General features: G+C 39.1%; 1 protein-coding gene across 7 annotated transcripts in view; it reads right to left on the reverse strand.

Moving 5' to 3' along the window:
* The window catches only part of abi3bpb (ABI family, member 3 (NESH) binding protein b), a 47,159-nt gene that overhangs the window by 25,470 nt on the left and 2,058 nt on the right, over positions 1–19,631 (reverse strand). For 6 of the 7 annotated variants that reach the window (XM_062989567.1, XM_062989566.1, XM_062989565.1 and 3 more), the window contains exon 1: positions 276–476. The exons of the other annotated variant lie outside the window; for it this stretch is intronic. In XM_062989567.1, the coding sequence (XP_062845637.1) occupies positions 276–366 (91 nt within the window). In that variant the 5' untranslated portion in view covers positions 367–476. Of the gene's footprint in view, positions 1–275; positions 477–19,631 lie in introns of those variants that run through there. 7 annotated transcript variants of the gene reach the window in all.

Consider the following 19,631-nt stretch of genomic DNA (forward strand, 5'->3'; position numbering starts at 1 on the left):
AATTAATTAGCCTGCACCCCTCTGTAAGTATTAATAGAGCAATAATACTTGTAGTATCACCTGTCGGGTTGCTTATTCTACAATCTACAAACTACAAATTCTAGGATTCTCTTTATTAAAAAAATAGCATGCATTCATTAATCAGAGCTGACCATCTGCAATGCCCATTAGGAATAAATCAGTGTCCACACTTCTATGTATGCTGCACACTGAATGCCACATTAAATCATGATGCATTTTTTAGTATGGGTTGAAGTGGGTTGAAGTGCACTTGCCTCTAATCCTCTGTGCTGAGGAGAATGAGAGAAGAAGAATCCCAGCCATGAAGAGCAGAAGGATGGCACGCAGAAGGCTGGAGACTGGCATGATGCTCTAACCACAAGTGAGCTAATAGATGCTGCTGGTCAACTAGAAATTACTTTCTATCACTGCAGATTTAGGACTTGCTCTGTGCACAAACCACAGACTGATGGACCTCCGGTGTGTCCTGCATAATCTATAGTGGCCGAGCGGTGGGAGGGGAGCGTGATGTCACACAACACACACACCGAGGTTTAGACACACCCACATCCAATAAGACAGACACTTGTACTGAGTGAGGGAAGGAATGGGTTTGGCTTTCTTTTCTTTTTTTTTTACCTCACTTGCTCTGGTTCTCTCTCACAGTCTTTCTTTCTCCCTTGTTCAGCTTTTTTTCCCTTTCATGCTGAGCTCATTTTTATGGGTTGACAGATCTGAAGTGGACTACATGTTCCCTGACAGGGATGCAAGTGGACCGTGGAAGACTTTCTGTCCACCTCTTTTTACACAAATGTAAAATTTTATGTGTAAGAAATTTTCTCTTTAAAATGGTGCAAATGTTTTAACCCCCTTCTTCCCAAAGCTGAAAGGCTAGAAAAACAATTAAAGGCACCAGAATAGATTTACATGTTCTTTGTTTAGGAACAGAAGTGGTTTTATATTTACCTACTATTACACACATTTATTTAAACACATTAGACATGTTAGGAAAGTAATTCTCTCATGTGTCTTGTTTAAGTTTACATATTATGTTAAAACCACTGTATCTGACCTGGACACTGAATCACAGCGGTGCTATCACCCAACTGGGCTTCTACACAGACATGATTGGCTATGTTCAGGAAAAGGGAAGGGGTTGTATTCTACCCCCATGTCTAAAGGCATTGGCATAAAGATAAAATAAAGATAAAGGACTTTGTATAAATGATTAAGGGTGTACTGAACTGCATCTGTGCATGTGTACGATGTACACATGCACAGTACGATGTGTACTTTGCAGATGCTCTTTTGATGATTTCCTCATGTTACTTCAGAACATCGTAGAATGGGAACATCGAGATTTGCATGTGCTAATTTCACAAGTTTGCTTCAGCTGAAATCATATGGTGGGCAGGACGAGAGCAACCGTACGGTGAACCATCCACCATCCTAGAACAATAGGAACCACCCATGCAATGAGAAACCACCCACACAAAGCCAACTTTAGGGTGATCCATGAGTCATGCAGGCTGGTGCAGCAACAAGGCAACATCATAAAATAAGCATGTCATCCAAAGCCTTCCACTAAAAACATCTGCAGAAACAGAAACTGTCCAGGAAAAATCAAAGGACTGCTGAGTTCTGGGTATACCTCATGGGTTAATGGGAGAAGATGAGTCAGATGTTCAGTTTGAAAAGATTGGCAGCATCACTCAGAAGTCGTGGTCCAAACCTTGTTCTCTGGTTTTCGAAAACCATGGGAAAAGGTGAACAGGGTGAAAGGGGCTGCTTTCAGAAAATGTGATAAAAAAATGAACTGTTTTTAATATTTAGACAACCACTGAAATAAAATACTGAAGACTGAGCTGTTGTTTAGAAAACTGTATCAGAAGATGCTGCTAATTTTAAGTTCAAGTCTCCAGACCACAAACCTGACTTTTCTAGTATTGAGCATTTAATTCCATGCTTGATGGTTCTTAAGCACTTTCAGTTGCAGTAATGTCAAATCTCAACATATCTGACATTATTAAGCATTTAATTTTTAATTTACATGTATGTCAACAGTTTTTAAAAAGCCATGATACACAAAGCAAGGTTTGAAGGATGAAGTGGAGTGCTGTTTTTGAGCCAGATATAATGATTCAACATCAATGCTTAGGCACCCGTTTGCTCTCCAAGATCATAGAATTAAAACTTGGCCCCAGACCTTCCAACAACTACTGAAAAGCTTTCTGAGAAAAGTAGGACCTGACATTAAAGAGAAACAACTCCCTCTCTCTCTACGAATAACTTCCATTTAGGAAAGAAAGACTTCAGACAAGTCGGGTATCCAAATGCTTTTGGGCACGTATCCCAAAGTTAACCAGCAGAACACACAGCGACGCGCACCCGGTAAATGTTTTAGTTGGTTAAGTATGCTACGTTGATGTCAATACTTTCTTCAAACAAACTTGTTCTGCCAGATAAAGTTATTTTCATGGTTTTAGGAATATTTTCCTCTGTTCTGAGATCAGGGCAGGTTTTTATTGGAGGATCTCTTGCTGAGTTGCTTTATTCGTTTTCATTGCTGGAATCCCCTCCACCGACTTAAAGTTTCTTCTTAAACATCAATAAGTCCTAAAAGTAAAAGACTTAAATAAGTGAACATGCCAAACCAAACAAACTTACATGTGAATAACATCACCATGGGAATCTCATGCCTTGTCTCATGGGAATAATGCCTTGTATGAACAGCGACGGGCCATGAAGAATGTCCAGTTTAGGGTAACAGTTTGGACCTGGTTGATGCATGAACATTTGTAGCACAGTCAGACTAGTAGTTGGTGCCCCTGTAGTTGACCAGGATTAGAACAGCAGCCTGACCTTCACAGCACTTATATAATAATACAGATTTTCTTCACTTCTTTATAATGACTACAATCCTGAAAAGCTCTTTCATGGCACTGTACATGATCATAACTGATCACTGATGACACTTGTGAGTACTTGAGACCATCCCAGCACTCATGAAAAAACAGAGCACAAACACAGGCAACACTGTGTCAAATATCAGTGCCTGCGAGCTATCCAAATGATGAGATTCAAAACCACACTGTTTTCCCGCACTGGGTTTGGATGTATGTGTGGGTATTAGACAGAATATGATCTGACAGACTTAGATGGTTTGAACACGTTGGCATCTTTTTTGAGCAACTCATTCTTTGCTTCACAATACAACCATTGTGCAGAAGCCCTGGGCACACAGCATCGAAAGGAAAAGCAAAGTTAGAAAGTCTGTGGACGCTCCTCAACTTGCTTGCAAATGCCATTTTCCGTGAGCTCAGAGAAGGGTAATGTTACTGGTTTCTTAGGTCACTTTCTTCCTTCCTTTTTGGCTTGGCTTGGTTTGCGTTGGCATTCATGTCAGCCAGCTGAATTCCAAATTTACCATTGCTAGCCTTCACTTCTCTGCCCACGACAAGCACGACTGAAGCGTAAAGGTATTATAAAAACTGGACATGTACTAGACGTACATGACATACTAGTCAAAAACAATCATCAGTGCTTTATATAAGCCAATACGCTATTTAGTTATAACATGTGGTTTACCATACTGGAATAATCTACTATATGCACAAAAATATAAGAACACTCATCCTGATTATTGTGTTTCACTCTTTCAGCCACACCAATAGCTTGCAGTTGTATAAAATCAATTAAATAAAACTAATTGTTAGTTTCCAACATTTAGACAACAGTTTGGGAACGCTGACTGCAAACTGGGAGGAAACCGGAGCTCCCGGAAGAATCCCACGCAGACACAGGGAGAACATGCAAACTCCACACCCAGGACCCAGAACCCAGGACCTTCTTGCTGTGAGGCGACAGTGCTACCCACTAAGCCACCCACGGGGAAAATGCTGCTGATTATCGAGTCACTGGTCCATGAGCAATTATACAGGAAAATTCATTGTCTGGAAACTGAATCTGCTCGTTCTGACCACCCAGGCATTTAGATTTGACACCCTCCCTTAAATTGCAGACCCCTGCTAGCATATTCATTCTGCAGGTACATGAAATATGTCATAAAACGGAGCTGGTCTTATAAATATGAGTACATTGGGAGGGAAAGAGGGTGAAGAAAAAGGCATTGTCATCGCCATCTGTGAAACATTTCATGCACATTTTAACCTTGACGAAAATGGCTCTAAGTTACACCGGTTCACACGTTCCTCCTCACTGCTCTCATATGATTCAGACAGACTGATTTATATTCTGACTCACCAAAAGTCTTTGTTAGCTTGTATCATTCTTAGCCATGTTAGCACTACATATTATTTATAATTTAATTTAATGCAAAACAGCTAATAGGGATATCTTAACTAGACAAGGTTTCATTATGAGTGCAATAAGTTGTCCAAAAAGGAAGGAAGAAAGTGACCTAAGAAACCAGTAACATGTCATTACTATAATGACATACTCGCCTCATGTCTTGATGAGCTGGCTCCTTTGAGAACCAAATTTGTTTCATTTAGTCATTCCGCACCATGGTACACAATTGAGCTTCACCAAATGAAATCCCGTAAACGCCAGCTTGAAAGACTTTATAAGAAAACCGGTCTAACAGTACATTATCAGATTTATTCTGATTATCTTCAACATTACAAAGACGCTCTTACGGCAGCCCGATCCACTTACTATTCCGAACTCATACATGCTGGATCAACAAATCCTAAGACTCTCTTTTCCACAATAAATAAACTTCTCAAACCAATTGACAATACTACCAATTCCTTTACAGTTGACAAGTGTAACTCTTACCTCTCATTTTTTCAAACAAAAGTTGAGAATATCCACAATTTTCTGACAGTTTCCCCTGTCATCTCTGTTTCTCCGCCTATCTCATCTCAATTTATTACCCAGCCTCTGTCTCAGTTCTCACCTGTGTCTCTTTTGGACCTATCTGAGATCTTAACAGGGATGCGAAGCTCCACTTGTGTTTTGGATCCTGCTCCATCAAAACTTGTTAAGGGTTGTTTTCCAGTTATCTCATCACTTATCACAGAGATAATCAATTCCTCTCTTAGTTCTGGCTCAGTCCCTCAATCACTCAAATTGGCTGCTGTTACTCCCATACTTAAAAAACCTGGACTTGACTCTAACATTATGAGTAACTTTCGGCCCATTTCCAATCTTCCATTTCTGTCGAAAATACTGGAACGTGTTGTTGCCTCACAGCTCAAAGATCACCTAAATTCCAATAATCTATTTGAATCATTTCAGTCTGGTTTCCGCCCCCAGCACAGCACTGAGTCAGCCCTCCTCAAAGTCACAAATGACCTTCTTCTTTCCTCAGACTCTGGACAAATTAATATTCTCGTCCTCCTTGATCTTACTGCAGCTTTTGACACCATTAATCACTCCATTCTTCTGTCCCGCCTTGAATCCTCTGTCAACATCACTGGTACTGCCCTTTTGTGGTTAAGGTCATATCTCATAAACAGACAACAGTTTGTTAATATCAACAATTGTAGTTCTGCCATTGCTCCACTGTCCCAAGGCGTTCCCCAAGGCTCAGTGTTAGGTCCCCTTTTGTTTATTCTTTATATGCTCCCCCTTGGTGACATCATACGTCGGCATGGTTTACATTTCCACTGCTATGCTGATGATATTCAGCTTTACATCTCCTCCAAATCCATTAATACTGAACTTCACTCCACTCTGACAAATTGCATCACTGAAATGAAATTGTGGATGAAAGCTAATTTCCTCAAATTAAACTGTGAAAAATCAGATATGATCATCGTAGGTCCTACAACCCTGGCAAAAACCACAAAAAATTTTCAAATTACCATTGATAATGACACTTTGTCTCCGTCTTCTAACATCCGAAATCTTGGTGTAATTTTTGATGGCAACCTCTCTTTTGACCGCCATGTAAATCACATCACCAAAACTGCTTTCTTTCATCTAAAAAACATAGCACGTCTACGTCCATCACTCTCCTTTTCTGCCGCCGAAACCTTGATTCATGCTTTTATTACATCCAGAATTGATTATTGCAATAGCATCCTTTATGGTACATCTAACAAAATCCTAAAAAAACTTCAGTATATCCAGAATTCAGCTGCTCGCCTCCTTACTCATACTCGCTCCCGTGATCATATTACACCTGTTCTACAAAAACTTCATTGGCTTCCCGTTGCTCAACGCATTCAATTCAAAATTCTTCTATTCACTCACAAAGCTCTCCATAATCAGGCCCCATCCTACCTCACCGACCTGCTCCATCAGCACATTCCCTCCCGTAGCCTTCGCTCTTCTGAGGCTAACCTACTGTCCATACCCTCTAGGACCAAGCACCGGACCTGGGGTGACAGGGCCTTTTCCATAGCTGCTCCATCTTTATGGAATGCTCTCCCCAAACACCTACGAGATTGTCCTGACCTGTCCAAATTCAAGTCACTTCTCAAAACTCATCTATTCAGAGTGGCATTTAACTTGTAACAACACAAAATAAATGCTTTTATTTTTGCTATTCTTTTTAATAGTTTTTATACTTAGATCACGACAGAAATGTGAAGTCCTAGATCCTAAAACTTGTAAAGTTTTCAGTTTCCTGATTGCATGTAAATCTGTCCTGTTTCTGTCTAATTTTAAGAAATTGTTCTATATTTGTTGTTCTCTCTCATAATTTAGCTAATTTTTAATGAACTGTCTTATGCTGCTCTCTTTGTTTTTATCTTAATTATTCTTGATGTTGATGTACTATTTTGATTTTGTACTATGATTTGTATGGTGTATGTACGTATTTGTTTTGATTATTTGTCTTATGTAAAGCGTCTTTGAGTATCTTGAAAAGCGCTATATAAATAAAATGTATTATTATTATTATTAATAAACAAAACAATGGCTTTTATCTTTTTGTAATTAAACACTAATATTTATTTTAATAAAATTAGAAGAGAGTTACATGTTTGTCACTAAACTGTGGAAGGAAACCGGAGCTCCTGGAGGAAACCCATGCAGACACGAGGAGAACATGCAAACTCCACACAGAAAGGACCCAGAACAATCCACCTGGGAATCGAACCTAGGTGGAGGTGACGGTGCTACCCACCGAGCCACCATTAAATACACTTTTGAACCACAAAAAATAAGGCCACCCTTGATTAAAACAAATACTGTGCCTGAAGGTTTAGCAACCGATCCATGGTTTCATTTATGCATAATTAGAAATGTTAGCATTTTTGTGTACCTCAAAACGATGGTCACCACCTGGTCTGGGTTTACGTTCTGAATGTGCTTTTATGTTGTGGTGTCTGGCACTACTTTATATGCCCCGGCCCCTACACACCCTTAAATATCCCAAACATGTGCTTGCGGTCATTAACTCTCAGTAAAGCCCCATCCATCTCCATCAGGTCCACCTACACGTCATTTAAACAATACATCTATCCGGTCTTCTGATCTGCTGGAGAACATCACTCAGTCAATCAAGTGGCCCATGGCTGGATATATTACAGTGGCTTCACACTCGGAGTGAGTAGTGGTCTGAACACCCTGTTCAGTGCTTATTCTAAATATCATCTTTATATTTCGACCAGATGTGATAGAGAGTAAAGTCTATATTACGTAAGCCTTCTGGAGGATATTATATACCTCTGGGATCTGCATGTTGCCAAGTATACAGTAGGGTCCAAAAGTCTGGAAGTCTGAGACAACTACCAGCGGCTGCTTTATTTATTTGGTTAGAAAGGAGAAACAAAATGAATACTACAGTATTATGCTAAAGCATAGTTAAAGATTAAGATTGTATCTAGTCTATATAGCAAAATGTAGAAAATATGAGACTACAGCCACACTGCCTAGGTCAGGACACCTTTAAATGTTGTCTTTGCATTTGAATTCCAATAAGGAATTGGTAATGAAGAGGATAAAAAGCAAACAGTGCAAAAAAAAGTAATCATCTGTACTACTGATGTCGTACTTTAGACAGACAATCCCTTCTTGTTTCATGACGATGCCCCTGTACACAAAGCAAGGTGCACAAACACATGGTTTGTATGGAGGAACTTCAGTGGTAGGCGCAGAACCCTGACCTCAACCCTACTGAATGCTTTTGAAATCGATTGGAACATTGATTGTAAGCCAGGCCCTTTCGTCCATCGTCAGATTTGTAAAAATAGCTTCTGCAGTGTGAAGTGTCTGTGGAAATGTGTTCAAGATTTTCCTGATGGTCATACATATACATGCAGTAGGTAAATCACTGCATAGAGCCCGAAGACAGATGGAAATCATTCAGGGAGCTAGGTGGATCTAAAGGTAGCTGGGCCAAGAAAGAAGAGAAGTGTGTTAATGGGGCTTTATATCCACCTGGAGTGAGGTAAAGAGTTATGGACTGGGCCCGAGAGCAAGAACCCTGGTCTGGACCACTTTTTCCACTCATGAGTCGGATAAAAGGAGAACACTGGCTGTTATGGTTCGGAGTTTTTACTTGAGCAATCCAGCTCAGTTTCTAAGCATTTTTGTTGTTTTTAGCATCAAATATAATCAATAGTTTGCCTATTTCTTTAGTATTACCTATAAAAAAAAAGCCTAGTTTATCACCATGTAACATTCTAATCCAGCTAAACTTAGATTTAAATAAACTTGTAAAATAAACTACCACAGCAGTATTATATGATTTGAACAACTGTTCTTCTGCTGTAACTAAATTATTGTAAACTCTTAAACACAATGATGCACTAGAACATATAAGACAATAATTCTATTCTATTCTATTTCTATATAACTGATAACTGGCCAAAAGGAACAGGCCACAATTAAATCATGCTTCCAAAAAAAACTCATTCTGATATACAGATCGCCAGACTGTACGTGACAACAACAGCAACTTTAAACATCTTTCTTTATGCTAATACGTCCTTAATTTGCTTACTTTGTGTGTAAATTCAGAAAAGTTACAATAAATATATGAACCCATGTAGGTGTTAGAGTTTTGACAACGTAGTATGTGCTCCTGTTATTTAGCCACATAAAAAATTTATTTATATTATTTAAATTCCAGACTGTCACATCATGTTTCCTTTAAGTGTGTGCTTCAGCTGTAAATATTCGGGCCATGTGCTTTATGACTACACATTAAAAGGTGGTGAATATTAAATTAGCTTAAGTACCACGATTTCATTCTGTAACCTTATTTTAATCTTCAAGCTGAACGTTTCTGCTGAGCTAAATATGAACAAATATGAAATTCGTAGGGCTTGAATTCATCTGGGGCTGCAGCCTTTGTGATCTAAAAAGCGTTTGCAGATGTGACCCATATGGGCCGGCCTGCAGCCTCGAGCTCACATTTTCTCTGGCAGTTGGACCATCTACTATTTAAATGGTTGGTGCAGAAAAGTTCAGTGTTTTCCGTTTACTTGTAAAAGATTGTTCGTTTACGGGCGACTGCTTGCTACAAAATTACAATTGTGATGATGGACAAAATCTGATGGAAAAGCTTGAATTGTCCAGTTTTTAAAAAAATATATACACTGGCACAATCAGCTGGAAACATCTGTATTTTAGGATCCACAGCACACTGTGCTCAGGAAGACTTATAATATGTGGACTCAGTGACATGAACCTCTGGCTTGTTGTTCACTTTTCCTCCTCTTATAAATTCCACAGTCCTAATAAAACCTTAACATTTATTAAGAAATCCAATTATTAAAATTGAAAGCCACTTTGGTTTATGCACACACTAAACCTACAGTGTATTTCAATGTAGGACCTGTGCCAGGGTTGGGTTTAACATTTGACCCTTTAATTTATTATAAATTAGTGGAAATGTATTAATCACAGCCTTTCAACCTTAGCATGACCCAACTGCCATTAACTCTTAGCTAAAGAGAAGTTAAAGGTAACAACCTGCTAGTCATCATGCTAATTAAGGACCACCGGCATTCACTTGTTATTAGCATTTCTTTTGAACTGTTTTGTCTGAAAAAAACTTCAAACAAAGCATTGTATAAAAATACATACCAAGGCTGATTTAAATTATACAACCCAGTGCTAGTGCCTATCCAGAGGCATTTTCCCATGCACAGGTGATCACACACAGACAAGCATCTTTTAATCAGATGTGGTGCCAACATACCAGCTCAGAATACCACAATCAGGACAAGAATCCCTCACCGCTTTATTGTAACTGTGTTTCCACTGATTTGTCCTTCAATTTCTTTATATTTAAAGATTTTATGTGGACAAAAAGTGTAGAAAATATGAGACTACAGCCACACTTCCTAGGTCAGCACATCTCTAAACTGAGAACCCATTCCTATCTGTGTCTTTGCATTTTATTTTTTGAATTCCAGTAGGGAATTGGGACAAGGGAAAAGGGACAGTGCAAAAAGAAGCAATCATCTGTATTACTGCTGTCGTACTTTAAACAGATCCAACTCTGATCTTCTGCCAAAACATTACCTCTGTTATAAGCAAAGCTTCTGTTGAAGCTGCTCACTATCATGTCTGATGACAAGGCTTAAACTCTTTGCCCTTTTTATCTCAACAATATGACTTTAAATGCAAAATTGCTTAATCGTATTTATCCACAGAAAATCTAGCCAAGTATGAGGTTCTACTGAGGGCTGGGGAACATCTAATGGTGACCACTAGAGTAAAAGACAAAACAGAAAAACTACAAAGGATAAGATGCCTGAATTAAAAGTGGATTAACAGCATGGATCAGATTTAATATGTATAATGTATTTTGAGATTTGGGATGTTATGAGGCAACTAACAAAGTGTGTGAGTCCATGAGAATGCCAGACAAACAAACAGCATCAACAAGAGGAAAAGAGGTGGCAGGTGGAAGCTCACTAACATCCCAACACATCCCAAAAGTACCAGAGATCCAAAAATAGAATTTAATAAGCACATCTATGACCCAGTTTTGACAAAAACTAAATTGTGTTATAAACTTTCTCAGAAATCAAAGTCCAGTATCTGCTGACAAAAACATTTGCCCCTTTCTGATCTTTTAAACAAAACGGGTGGCACACCGTCCAACTAACTGAAGCAGCCTGTGCTCATTGTGTTTTTGGGCTGCTCCTGTATAAGCGTTTGCAATGTTTAAAAAATATGTTTTGTGTTTAACCGTGTTTTCCTGGTCATAATACATTTGGTATGAGCGTGATGGATTTTTATTTTCATATGGGTCTAAGTATTTATTATTCTGTCCTTTGTTTGTTGTGTATAAAACTGACTCGTTCAGACATTTTGATGTGTGCATGGGATTTTAATTTGTTTTGCCAAATGTGATCCAACAACATTTCCAACAAGCACAACAATATTCTGTTGTACGCTTGGACAACCTTAAAGAGAGCTGGACTGTTAGAATCCAACGATGGATAAATGTGTTTGTAAGGCGGTAAGAAAAGACTATTGCAAATGAAACAGACCACACACCACAACAAGCAACAACACCACAAATATAAACTCTGGTAAATGTTATAGTGGAAACATAACAGACCCTCACTAGGAATGGTTAGTGGTTTGATTTATTAAGAGGAATAATTATTTTTGATATATATTGGGTTTATTTGAGTAAATCGAACATTCCTGGTGTCTGAACTGCAGCATGAACATGTTTGGATGACCAGCCTGAAGAAACTAACAGTGTTACTACGGACTTTCCATGATTAATTGCTGTAATAATAAACATTTATCACACAATAAAATGTTAAAGAAATTGTTCTTGCTCTAAACCATACGGCTTGCTTTAAAAACTTGGAAACCTGCTTGCCTCGTGTATGTTCAGAATGTTCTACCACAAATATTTAAACCATTTTTTAAGAGTGTATTTATTCACACTGGCTACATTTAGAAATATCAGCTAGCTGCCTCTGTGTGTTTAATACTTTGTTGCATGGCTTCATAATTCCTTGGACTATTTAGTCCACACTACCTAAAAAGTAAATGGAACAGTCGTCTTTTGCCATGGATCAGAAGAACATTACGAGTATTCTAAAAATAAAGTGTATGAAGCTCTGTACAGCTCTCAGAAAGCACATTATAGATTTTCACAAGTTAGGAAGTTATGTGGAGTCACTTCTAAACAATTTTAGGTCCCAAAATCATTGGTATCATTGGGGGGAGAAAACACATACTGTCACTTTATGCCAGGAAATCAAAGAACCATCTGCAATTAATTATAACCAGTTGGAATAGGAATAGAAATAGTAACAAAATACATGTTCATATCCAAGACACATGTTCCTTACATGCGTTTGGCAGAATCGTATATTAATACATCTACACGGGGCTGAAGAAAGTGGTACCAGTCTGTTCACCTGCTCTGCAAAGTCAGAAATGACATGACAGAGGTAACAGGCCTTAAGTTCAGGTACATACTTCTTTCCAGGTTTAAATGTCATATCGTATACAATTATTTTTCCAGCAAGACATGTAGCACCGTGTAAGATAAACAAACTCAGTCTGGAGAACATATGTCGAGACTTCATGCCAAATGGCGAGCAACCAACGTCAGATTTATCATAACATGCCGTGATTCTGCTTTGGCTTACATGTAGCGGAACAGATATTTGGATGAAATATACATTATGCCATTTAAAAGGGAATAGTAATGATTGATGCGTTTCCTGTATGAGTAAGCATCTTGATTATATGATTTACCTTTGCTGTATTTATGACCTGGCGACTAAACATGTTGGTTCTTTCCAGGTTGTAGAGATGCTGATTTTCCAACATGCTGGATGTAGTATTATCCTTGAATATTTACAAAGATTTGTACAACTTATATGGGGAATTAGAAATGATTGAAAGCTGTAGTTTACAAATCTGCCTCATTAGGAGTTATTTGATTTTTGTGAGATTGAGTCGACGTTGCTGAAGCATCATGCCAACTTATGTTTCTATATATATTAGCAAAAAAGACCACCATGGCAAATTAGCTGTTTAAAGTAGAGGAACAGATACATAGATAAATAAAAAGCCTAAAACAGATAGTCAAGGTATACAACTCTATAACACACAAATAAAGCCCTGCTGAGAGGGGACAGCTTATGCAGTTTATGGCAAATGCATTATAATAGATAAGTGACTCCAGTCTTTGAGGTTTGTTTACTGTTCTACTGTCTGTAGGAATAAAATATCCAGGCTTTAAAGCCATAGAGAAACAGACTTAAGCAGCTCCCAGAATCGAGCACTTCTAGCCCTCTGCTCTTCGACAGTAATCCTAAAGATGTGCTTGATGAACCTTTCTGTCAACACTGAGATATTCTGCACATGTTCAGCTCAGCTATGTAGAAAAACACTGTCTAAGAAGATGAAGTTTCATCTGGGACCACCTGGTCAATTCTTTTCCTGCAGCTGATTGTTCTCAAATGCTAAAAGGCTGAGGCTGATCAGAAGTGAACCAAAACAATGTTGTAAACAGGGTAAAATGTCTCATTTGGTGCAGAAATGTAAGATTAGTTATAGAATTACTTAGGGTCTGTTCAAAAACCTAGTGATCTCTCTCTACATAAATGCATTTTATATCGTTCTACGCTCCCGAGAAGAAGGCTGTCCAAATTCTTAGATGCTCTTAAAATGCTCCTACTGAGGTGCCTTATTTTGAAGTGATAATATGACTGAATGACTAGGGAGCATCTGATGCTTCCTTAGTGGTGAAGGCATACCCAGCATTCTGTTCTTTAAACTATCCACAAACTTTTAATCATTGTGGTTTAATCTTGTGCAAGTATAAAATGTGCTTAAAATACACAGTAAAGATAGCCTGCTTAAGTGTTGCTAAGTGTCAGTAATTATAACTAGTTCTAATGTCAAATACAGTGTTAAACAAACGTCCCCCAGAGTTTTCTGTGCACTTATAAACCATAATATATGGCATATGATACTGCATCGGTGTGTTCCCTTCTATATTGTGGTTTTTACAGTTTACTCAAGGTATACCAGCGCTGTATAAAAGCCACCTAATGACAACCCAGTTAGCCGCAAGCCGCTAACCGATATTATAAAACATGGACGCCAATAAAAACATGTTGTTCTTGAGGTGATGACACCGAGTCCACAGGAAAAACGGTTTTGCAAGTGTAAGGTTTCAGGAACACTCTTGGCTTATTTTCTCAGCTGTTGTTCTGAGTGCTGAAGATATTCGGGTTTTCCCTTCGCGGTTGAAAGCTGAGAATGTATGAGTTCTACAAGCTAGCTGACGCCAGTCAGTGGAGATGGAATCATCATGAGAATGACGCGCTATTCTTTATGGGTTCAATTAGTGGCAGCTACAGTATTTGCTCATTTACTGACTTGCAGATGGCACAGGACTCGGATGTTGCTCAACAGTGGAAAATTGTCCACTGAAGGAGTGCTGGGGTGTTTGGTACCAGGATATTACCAGCAGGTCCTTTAACTTCATAATGGTGCATGGGGGATTGTCCTACATTGCATTCTGGTGGCATCTCTTCCACAGGAAAGAATGCACACCTCCCCGGCTGTCCAGTCGAGCTTCTCCTATTGCTTGATGTCCAATTCCAATGCCAGGTGGTTCTTCAACGATGGACAGGAGCTAGCATGGGCACTTTGACAGAAGGGTTCGATCCACTGTGTGTTGTGACACATTCACCTCATCACCAGGATTAAAATGATCTAGATGCCCTAGCCTTAGTGTCCACTGGCATCAATGATTCTTGGCCACCCAACAACCTGTTGGCAGTAAGGTGGCTTGTCCCCTCTCTGACCACCGTCAGTGGATACTTACCAAGGCCGTCTGCTCCTGCTGCTTTCGAGTCCAACATTTATACTATCCAACACTAATATAACAGTGACTGTGATATGCATAATTGTTCCGAAGGTTTTTTGTGGTTCCTCCTAACATTTCCATTTCAGATTATTCAACAGCATTAAATAAAGAAACTGATCTGAAATCTGAGACACAAGCAAACATCAATCTTCTTTGTATTTATGGCAGCTCGAGTCGAACCCTCATACATTCATCTCCAAAATGGATACACAGTAACAAATAGTCCGAATTTGGCAGCAAGCGGGTCGATTGCGTCGCTCATAATGAGAAAACCTAGCAGAAAATCTCAGCACCCCTATCCATCTCTCCTCGTCTCTTACCCTCGCTTTCATTTCATCCCTCATTCTCTCTTTCCTAATCATCTTTCATTCCTCCCTGACAGGCTGGGGTAAAACCCGGTGAAGCCTCTGCTGGGCTGGCAAGCTTTACTGTCCAGTTTATAATGCTGACTGTAAGAACCATTATGGACAAAGGGACACGTGCCCATCCCGCAAGCCCAGTGCTACCCTGCATCGCAGCCTCATATACCTTTACACTATAGTGCACCAGCATCGTGCAAGAAATATGGATGTTCATCTTTTTTCTGACATACCACACTAACGTTTACAGTCTGGATCTCTCTGATGGTTTCAATAAAGGTGCTGTTGCAGTTTAGGGAGGAAAAAAGCACCAAGACCTTGACAGGCATCACTGGAGCTACTCAGGCCCATGTTGAGATCACAGTTGAGGCATGCAGGGATACCACAAAGAATGCTAGCCGTCCACACACACAGAGTTCCATATACGATCCCGTTCCTGCTAGCCCGCCGGGGAAAGAGAGAAGCAGAGGAGTGAGTGAAGGGTCTTTATTCATTTCCATGAGGTTTATATTGCATGGGATCCCAAAAATAATCCGGCGCATTAACCAGGAACAGCCGCAGAATTGCATAAAGCCTCCGTTTCGATAGCAACGCTTCTCCAAACAATAGAGTCCCGTTTCATTCTGGAAAAGCAGGAAAGACGCTTCACGAGAAGAATTATAGCTTTGATTTGCTCAGCTGTTCTCTCCATTCTTCATCATGCAAAACCAAAGTAACCTTAAGGTAACGTGATTATATAACAGGTCAAAATCATCTACCTGTCATATTAGCTTTGCTTTTAAAGCTCGGTTTGAAGATACTGAAAAGAGTCCTGACCTCACTGAACAGCTTTGGAATTACTGGAACATCAATTGAGGCTTTCTTGACCAACATCAGTGCCCAGCCATACAAACACACTTTTGACTAAATGGGTACTAATTCCCGAAGACATACTTGTGAGAAGCCTTCAATGTTGTGACCAGTTGTAGCTTAGTGGTCAAGGTACTGGACTAGTAAAGATTGCTCAGAAGATTGCTGGTTCAAGCCCTACCACTGCCAAGTTGCATAAGTGTTAATTACTTTGGGGGAAAAAAGCGTCAGCTAAATGCTGTAAATGTTTGCTGTGTTTTAGGACTATTGCTATTATTTAATGTGTCTCAACACAATTTATTAAACAACAACAAATATATTAAAATAGTTTATATTATTTTTGGAATTCAAATTTTGTCTTATGGACAAAAAATATCATTTAGTATCCAAAAAGAACAGCAGAATAAATCAGAGATATACTAAGATTGCTATGTCCCATACAAGTGAACAAACACTTTAGACCTCGGCTGTCCTGTAAGATGTCTGGTTTAGTGCTATTAAACCTCCATACACGTCTACGTATTTGCTATTCAATACTTGGCAGCACAGCCTGCAGTACTGGTCCCAGAATCAGTTTGTTAAGAGAAACTCTACACATAATTCCTCCAATAATCTCACCCTCATACAAAAAGTTTATACAAGGCCGAGAATAAATGACCTTTCAGCGGAGGACCGAGGATGAACAGAAGCGGCCAAAAATGGAATTCACTGTCGACGAGTGAGGAAAACATGCTAATCTTCTGTTAAGCCTGGAAGGTTTCAACGACACCTGCTGCTTGCTATGGTTCTTGGCTTGCAAGCGAGGAAACAATAGACTAATAAAATCCTTTATAATAAAATAAATCCACAGAAACCTGCACTTGTTCTTCCTCAAATCACTACACGTCTGCATTTCCTTACATACAAGACAAACTGACTAACTAAAAATGCAAACTAGAACCCATGCACTGGTAAGGCTAACCAAGCTGCCGTTTATGATGCAACATCTCATGTGACAAGACTGTGTCATCCATGCAACGTGATTCTGAGTAGCTGCATGTTCCTAGATGGCCAGTGTCATTGTAGAGGGTTGAACGTTATGGATTCAGACGCTGACAGCAAGTAATTTGGGAGCAAAGACGAACAGCGGGTCTAGGATATAAGATAATCTAAGTATAACTAGGAACATGTTAGGTCAAAGCCCTATTTTCCATGTTTTGCCATAAAACATGAAAATAAATCCCTAATGTGTATGCGTATCCCAATGGATGGAACTCGCCTGAGGGAAACGCTGGTTGAACTGACATTTAGCGGGATCTTGGGTTCTTGACATTAGTTGGCGAGGACAAGGATGTGAACTGATCAGTACAAAGAATAATCTGCCCACAAACTAGGCTACTTCAAAATGGAATTAGAATTACAGTGTAGTATATAGTTTCCATGTAGTCAAAAAGTCCATGATCTGTCAAAATGCATCTCAGAAATAAGTTAACAGACGTGAGACAATGCATTGTACTCAGCCACTCAAAGATCAAATGTTCACCAGAGTTGATCATCTGATGGACCACACAATACTGAAAATCAAAAACTACAAAAAGTCCCTAAATCAGAATCATGCAGCTGTGTTGTATTTTGTAAGCTTTTGCACCCAATTGTGTGTGTGTTATTGCTTCATATAGCTTAAACCTGGTGCAGATGTAAAATCTGCCAAAACACAATATAAGGAATTTCTACACACACACGGCTGCATTTGCAACAGGCGGAGTTGAAGGCGTTCTGCCCATGAACAACACTCCCAGTTGTGATATTTCAAAAGCAAGTGAGAAAAAAACAGAGCGGTAGTCCAGATGTGAGCTCTCCTTCATTCCTTTTTCTTTCCAGTTTTTCTCGCTCCAAGATTTTATATGATGTTGGAATAAAAAATACATTTGATTACCATGCATGCTCTTACTGAGGAGGAGTGAGACAGACTTTCACACTTTACTTGATTAGCGTGGTGAGGGAATACTTCAGTTTACTTGATGTCCATGACCAGTGTTTGGACAGCTAATTAAAGCATGAAGTTAAAACCTGATCAGCAAGAAAGAAATGCAGCCAAACTCCAACCAGATTCAAATTAAGTGATATTTAGATTCAGCTGGTCTGTAACTGTGTCTGATATTAAAAGTAATTTGATGATCTCTGACAAATATGCAAAAAATAGAAGAAATAAAAAAGAGGAAAATGTTTTTTTATAAATATATTAATAACAATACAGAATCAAGACAGCATATTTGTTTGTTATTACACAAACCCACACGTGCAGTATTTAAAGTAAGTGGGGTTGAGGAAATGAGCAGTTCTGCCAGTAATTTAAAGTGGACATAACCAAGTGCTAGATTCACTTTTTTCCAGCTAAAAGTTTGCAGCATTTTCTGCTGCACAAGTAGATGGAGAATTAGTGACTAATAATCTGCTTTTGTCATTTTCCTCATTGTGGTTGGAAATGATCCTGGAAACATTACTGTGTGCAGCCTAATATTCACACAAACAGGTCCTTGATTTGGAAAGCTGCTATATTTTTTTTATTCATTCATGTGCACACGCTAAATAAAGTGATAATTATTTAAAGAGTAATTATTTTTACTGAATGAATGATTAGTATTATGCTCAAGGGTGACCAAATCAGGCTTGACTTCAACCCCATTAAGAATATTTGGATTGTACTGAAAAATTAAGGGGTGGCACAGTGGGTAGTGCTGTCACCTCGTAGCAAAAGGACTTGGGTTTGATTCCCCGGCTGGGCAGCCAGGATCCCTTCTGTGTGGAGTCTGCATGTTCTCCCTATGTTTCCTCCAGAAGCTCTGGTTTCCTTCCACATAGTCCAAAGAGATGCAGCTCCTATTGAAGCTAATAAAAATGCATTTCTGTGTGTGTCTGCTCTGCAATGGACTGTAGACCTTGCCAGAGTGTTTCCTACCTTTTGCCCAATGAATTAGAACCAACACAACCCTGACCAGAACTAAGCAGAGGTAACAGAATTAATGAATTATTAAATGAATAGAATTTTAGATCAAAAAGCTTACTGTCGGCCATCAAAAGCAGCAAACTGTCATAAACAAAACTAGGAGACAAGTAATTCAGATATTCAGTCAGAGTGAAAAAGGAAGCCTGCCATACATATTTCTCTTAGATTTTGCCTTCTAATACAAAGACAGCAATAACTGAACAAAGTCAAATCAGAGGAACCTGAGCATCCAGCTAAAATTAGTAGAACTCATATATCCATATCACTATAAAAGCATTTTGGAAAGGTTGTGTTGAAAAGTTCAGACAGTGTTATTCCTGAGGCATATACACATACCACTCTGTCATCACAGGAAAAAGAATCACAAAGAACCTTGAATGCTAAATTACTTACAGGATGCAAAATGGAAGCTCATTGCTTAGAAGGATTCTGACTACATGCACAGACTGCTCAGTGATTAGCCTCCACCCAGAGCTGATGGCATTTTCTGCCTCGGGTGCTCATAATTAAGCTGCCAATTACTTACCAGACACATTCTGTACCAACACAAACCAAAATCCAAAAAGGCTCATTACAAAGCTTTATACCTGTCAGTGTTAAATAGTGCCAGAAGTGTGCAGCAGGTTGTTGGTGCTTTGAGCTGATCCAG

This window comes from Trichomycterus rosablanca, chromosome 27, assembly GCF_030014385.1.
Source record: "Trichomycterus rosablanca isolate fTriRos1 chromosome 27, fTriRos1.hap1, whole genome shotgun sequence".
Lineage (NCBI taxonomy): Eukaryota > Metazoa > Chordata > Actinopteri > Siluriformes > Trichomycteridae > Trichomycterus > Trichomycterus rosablanca.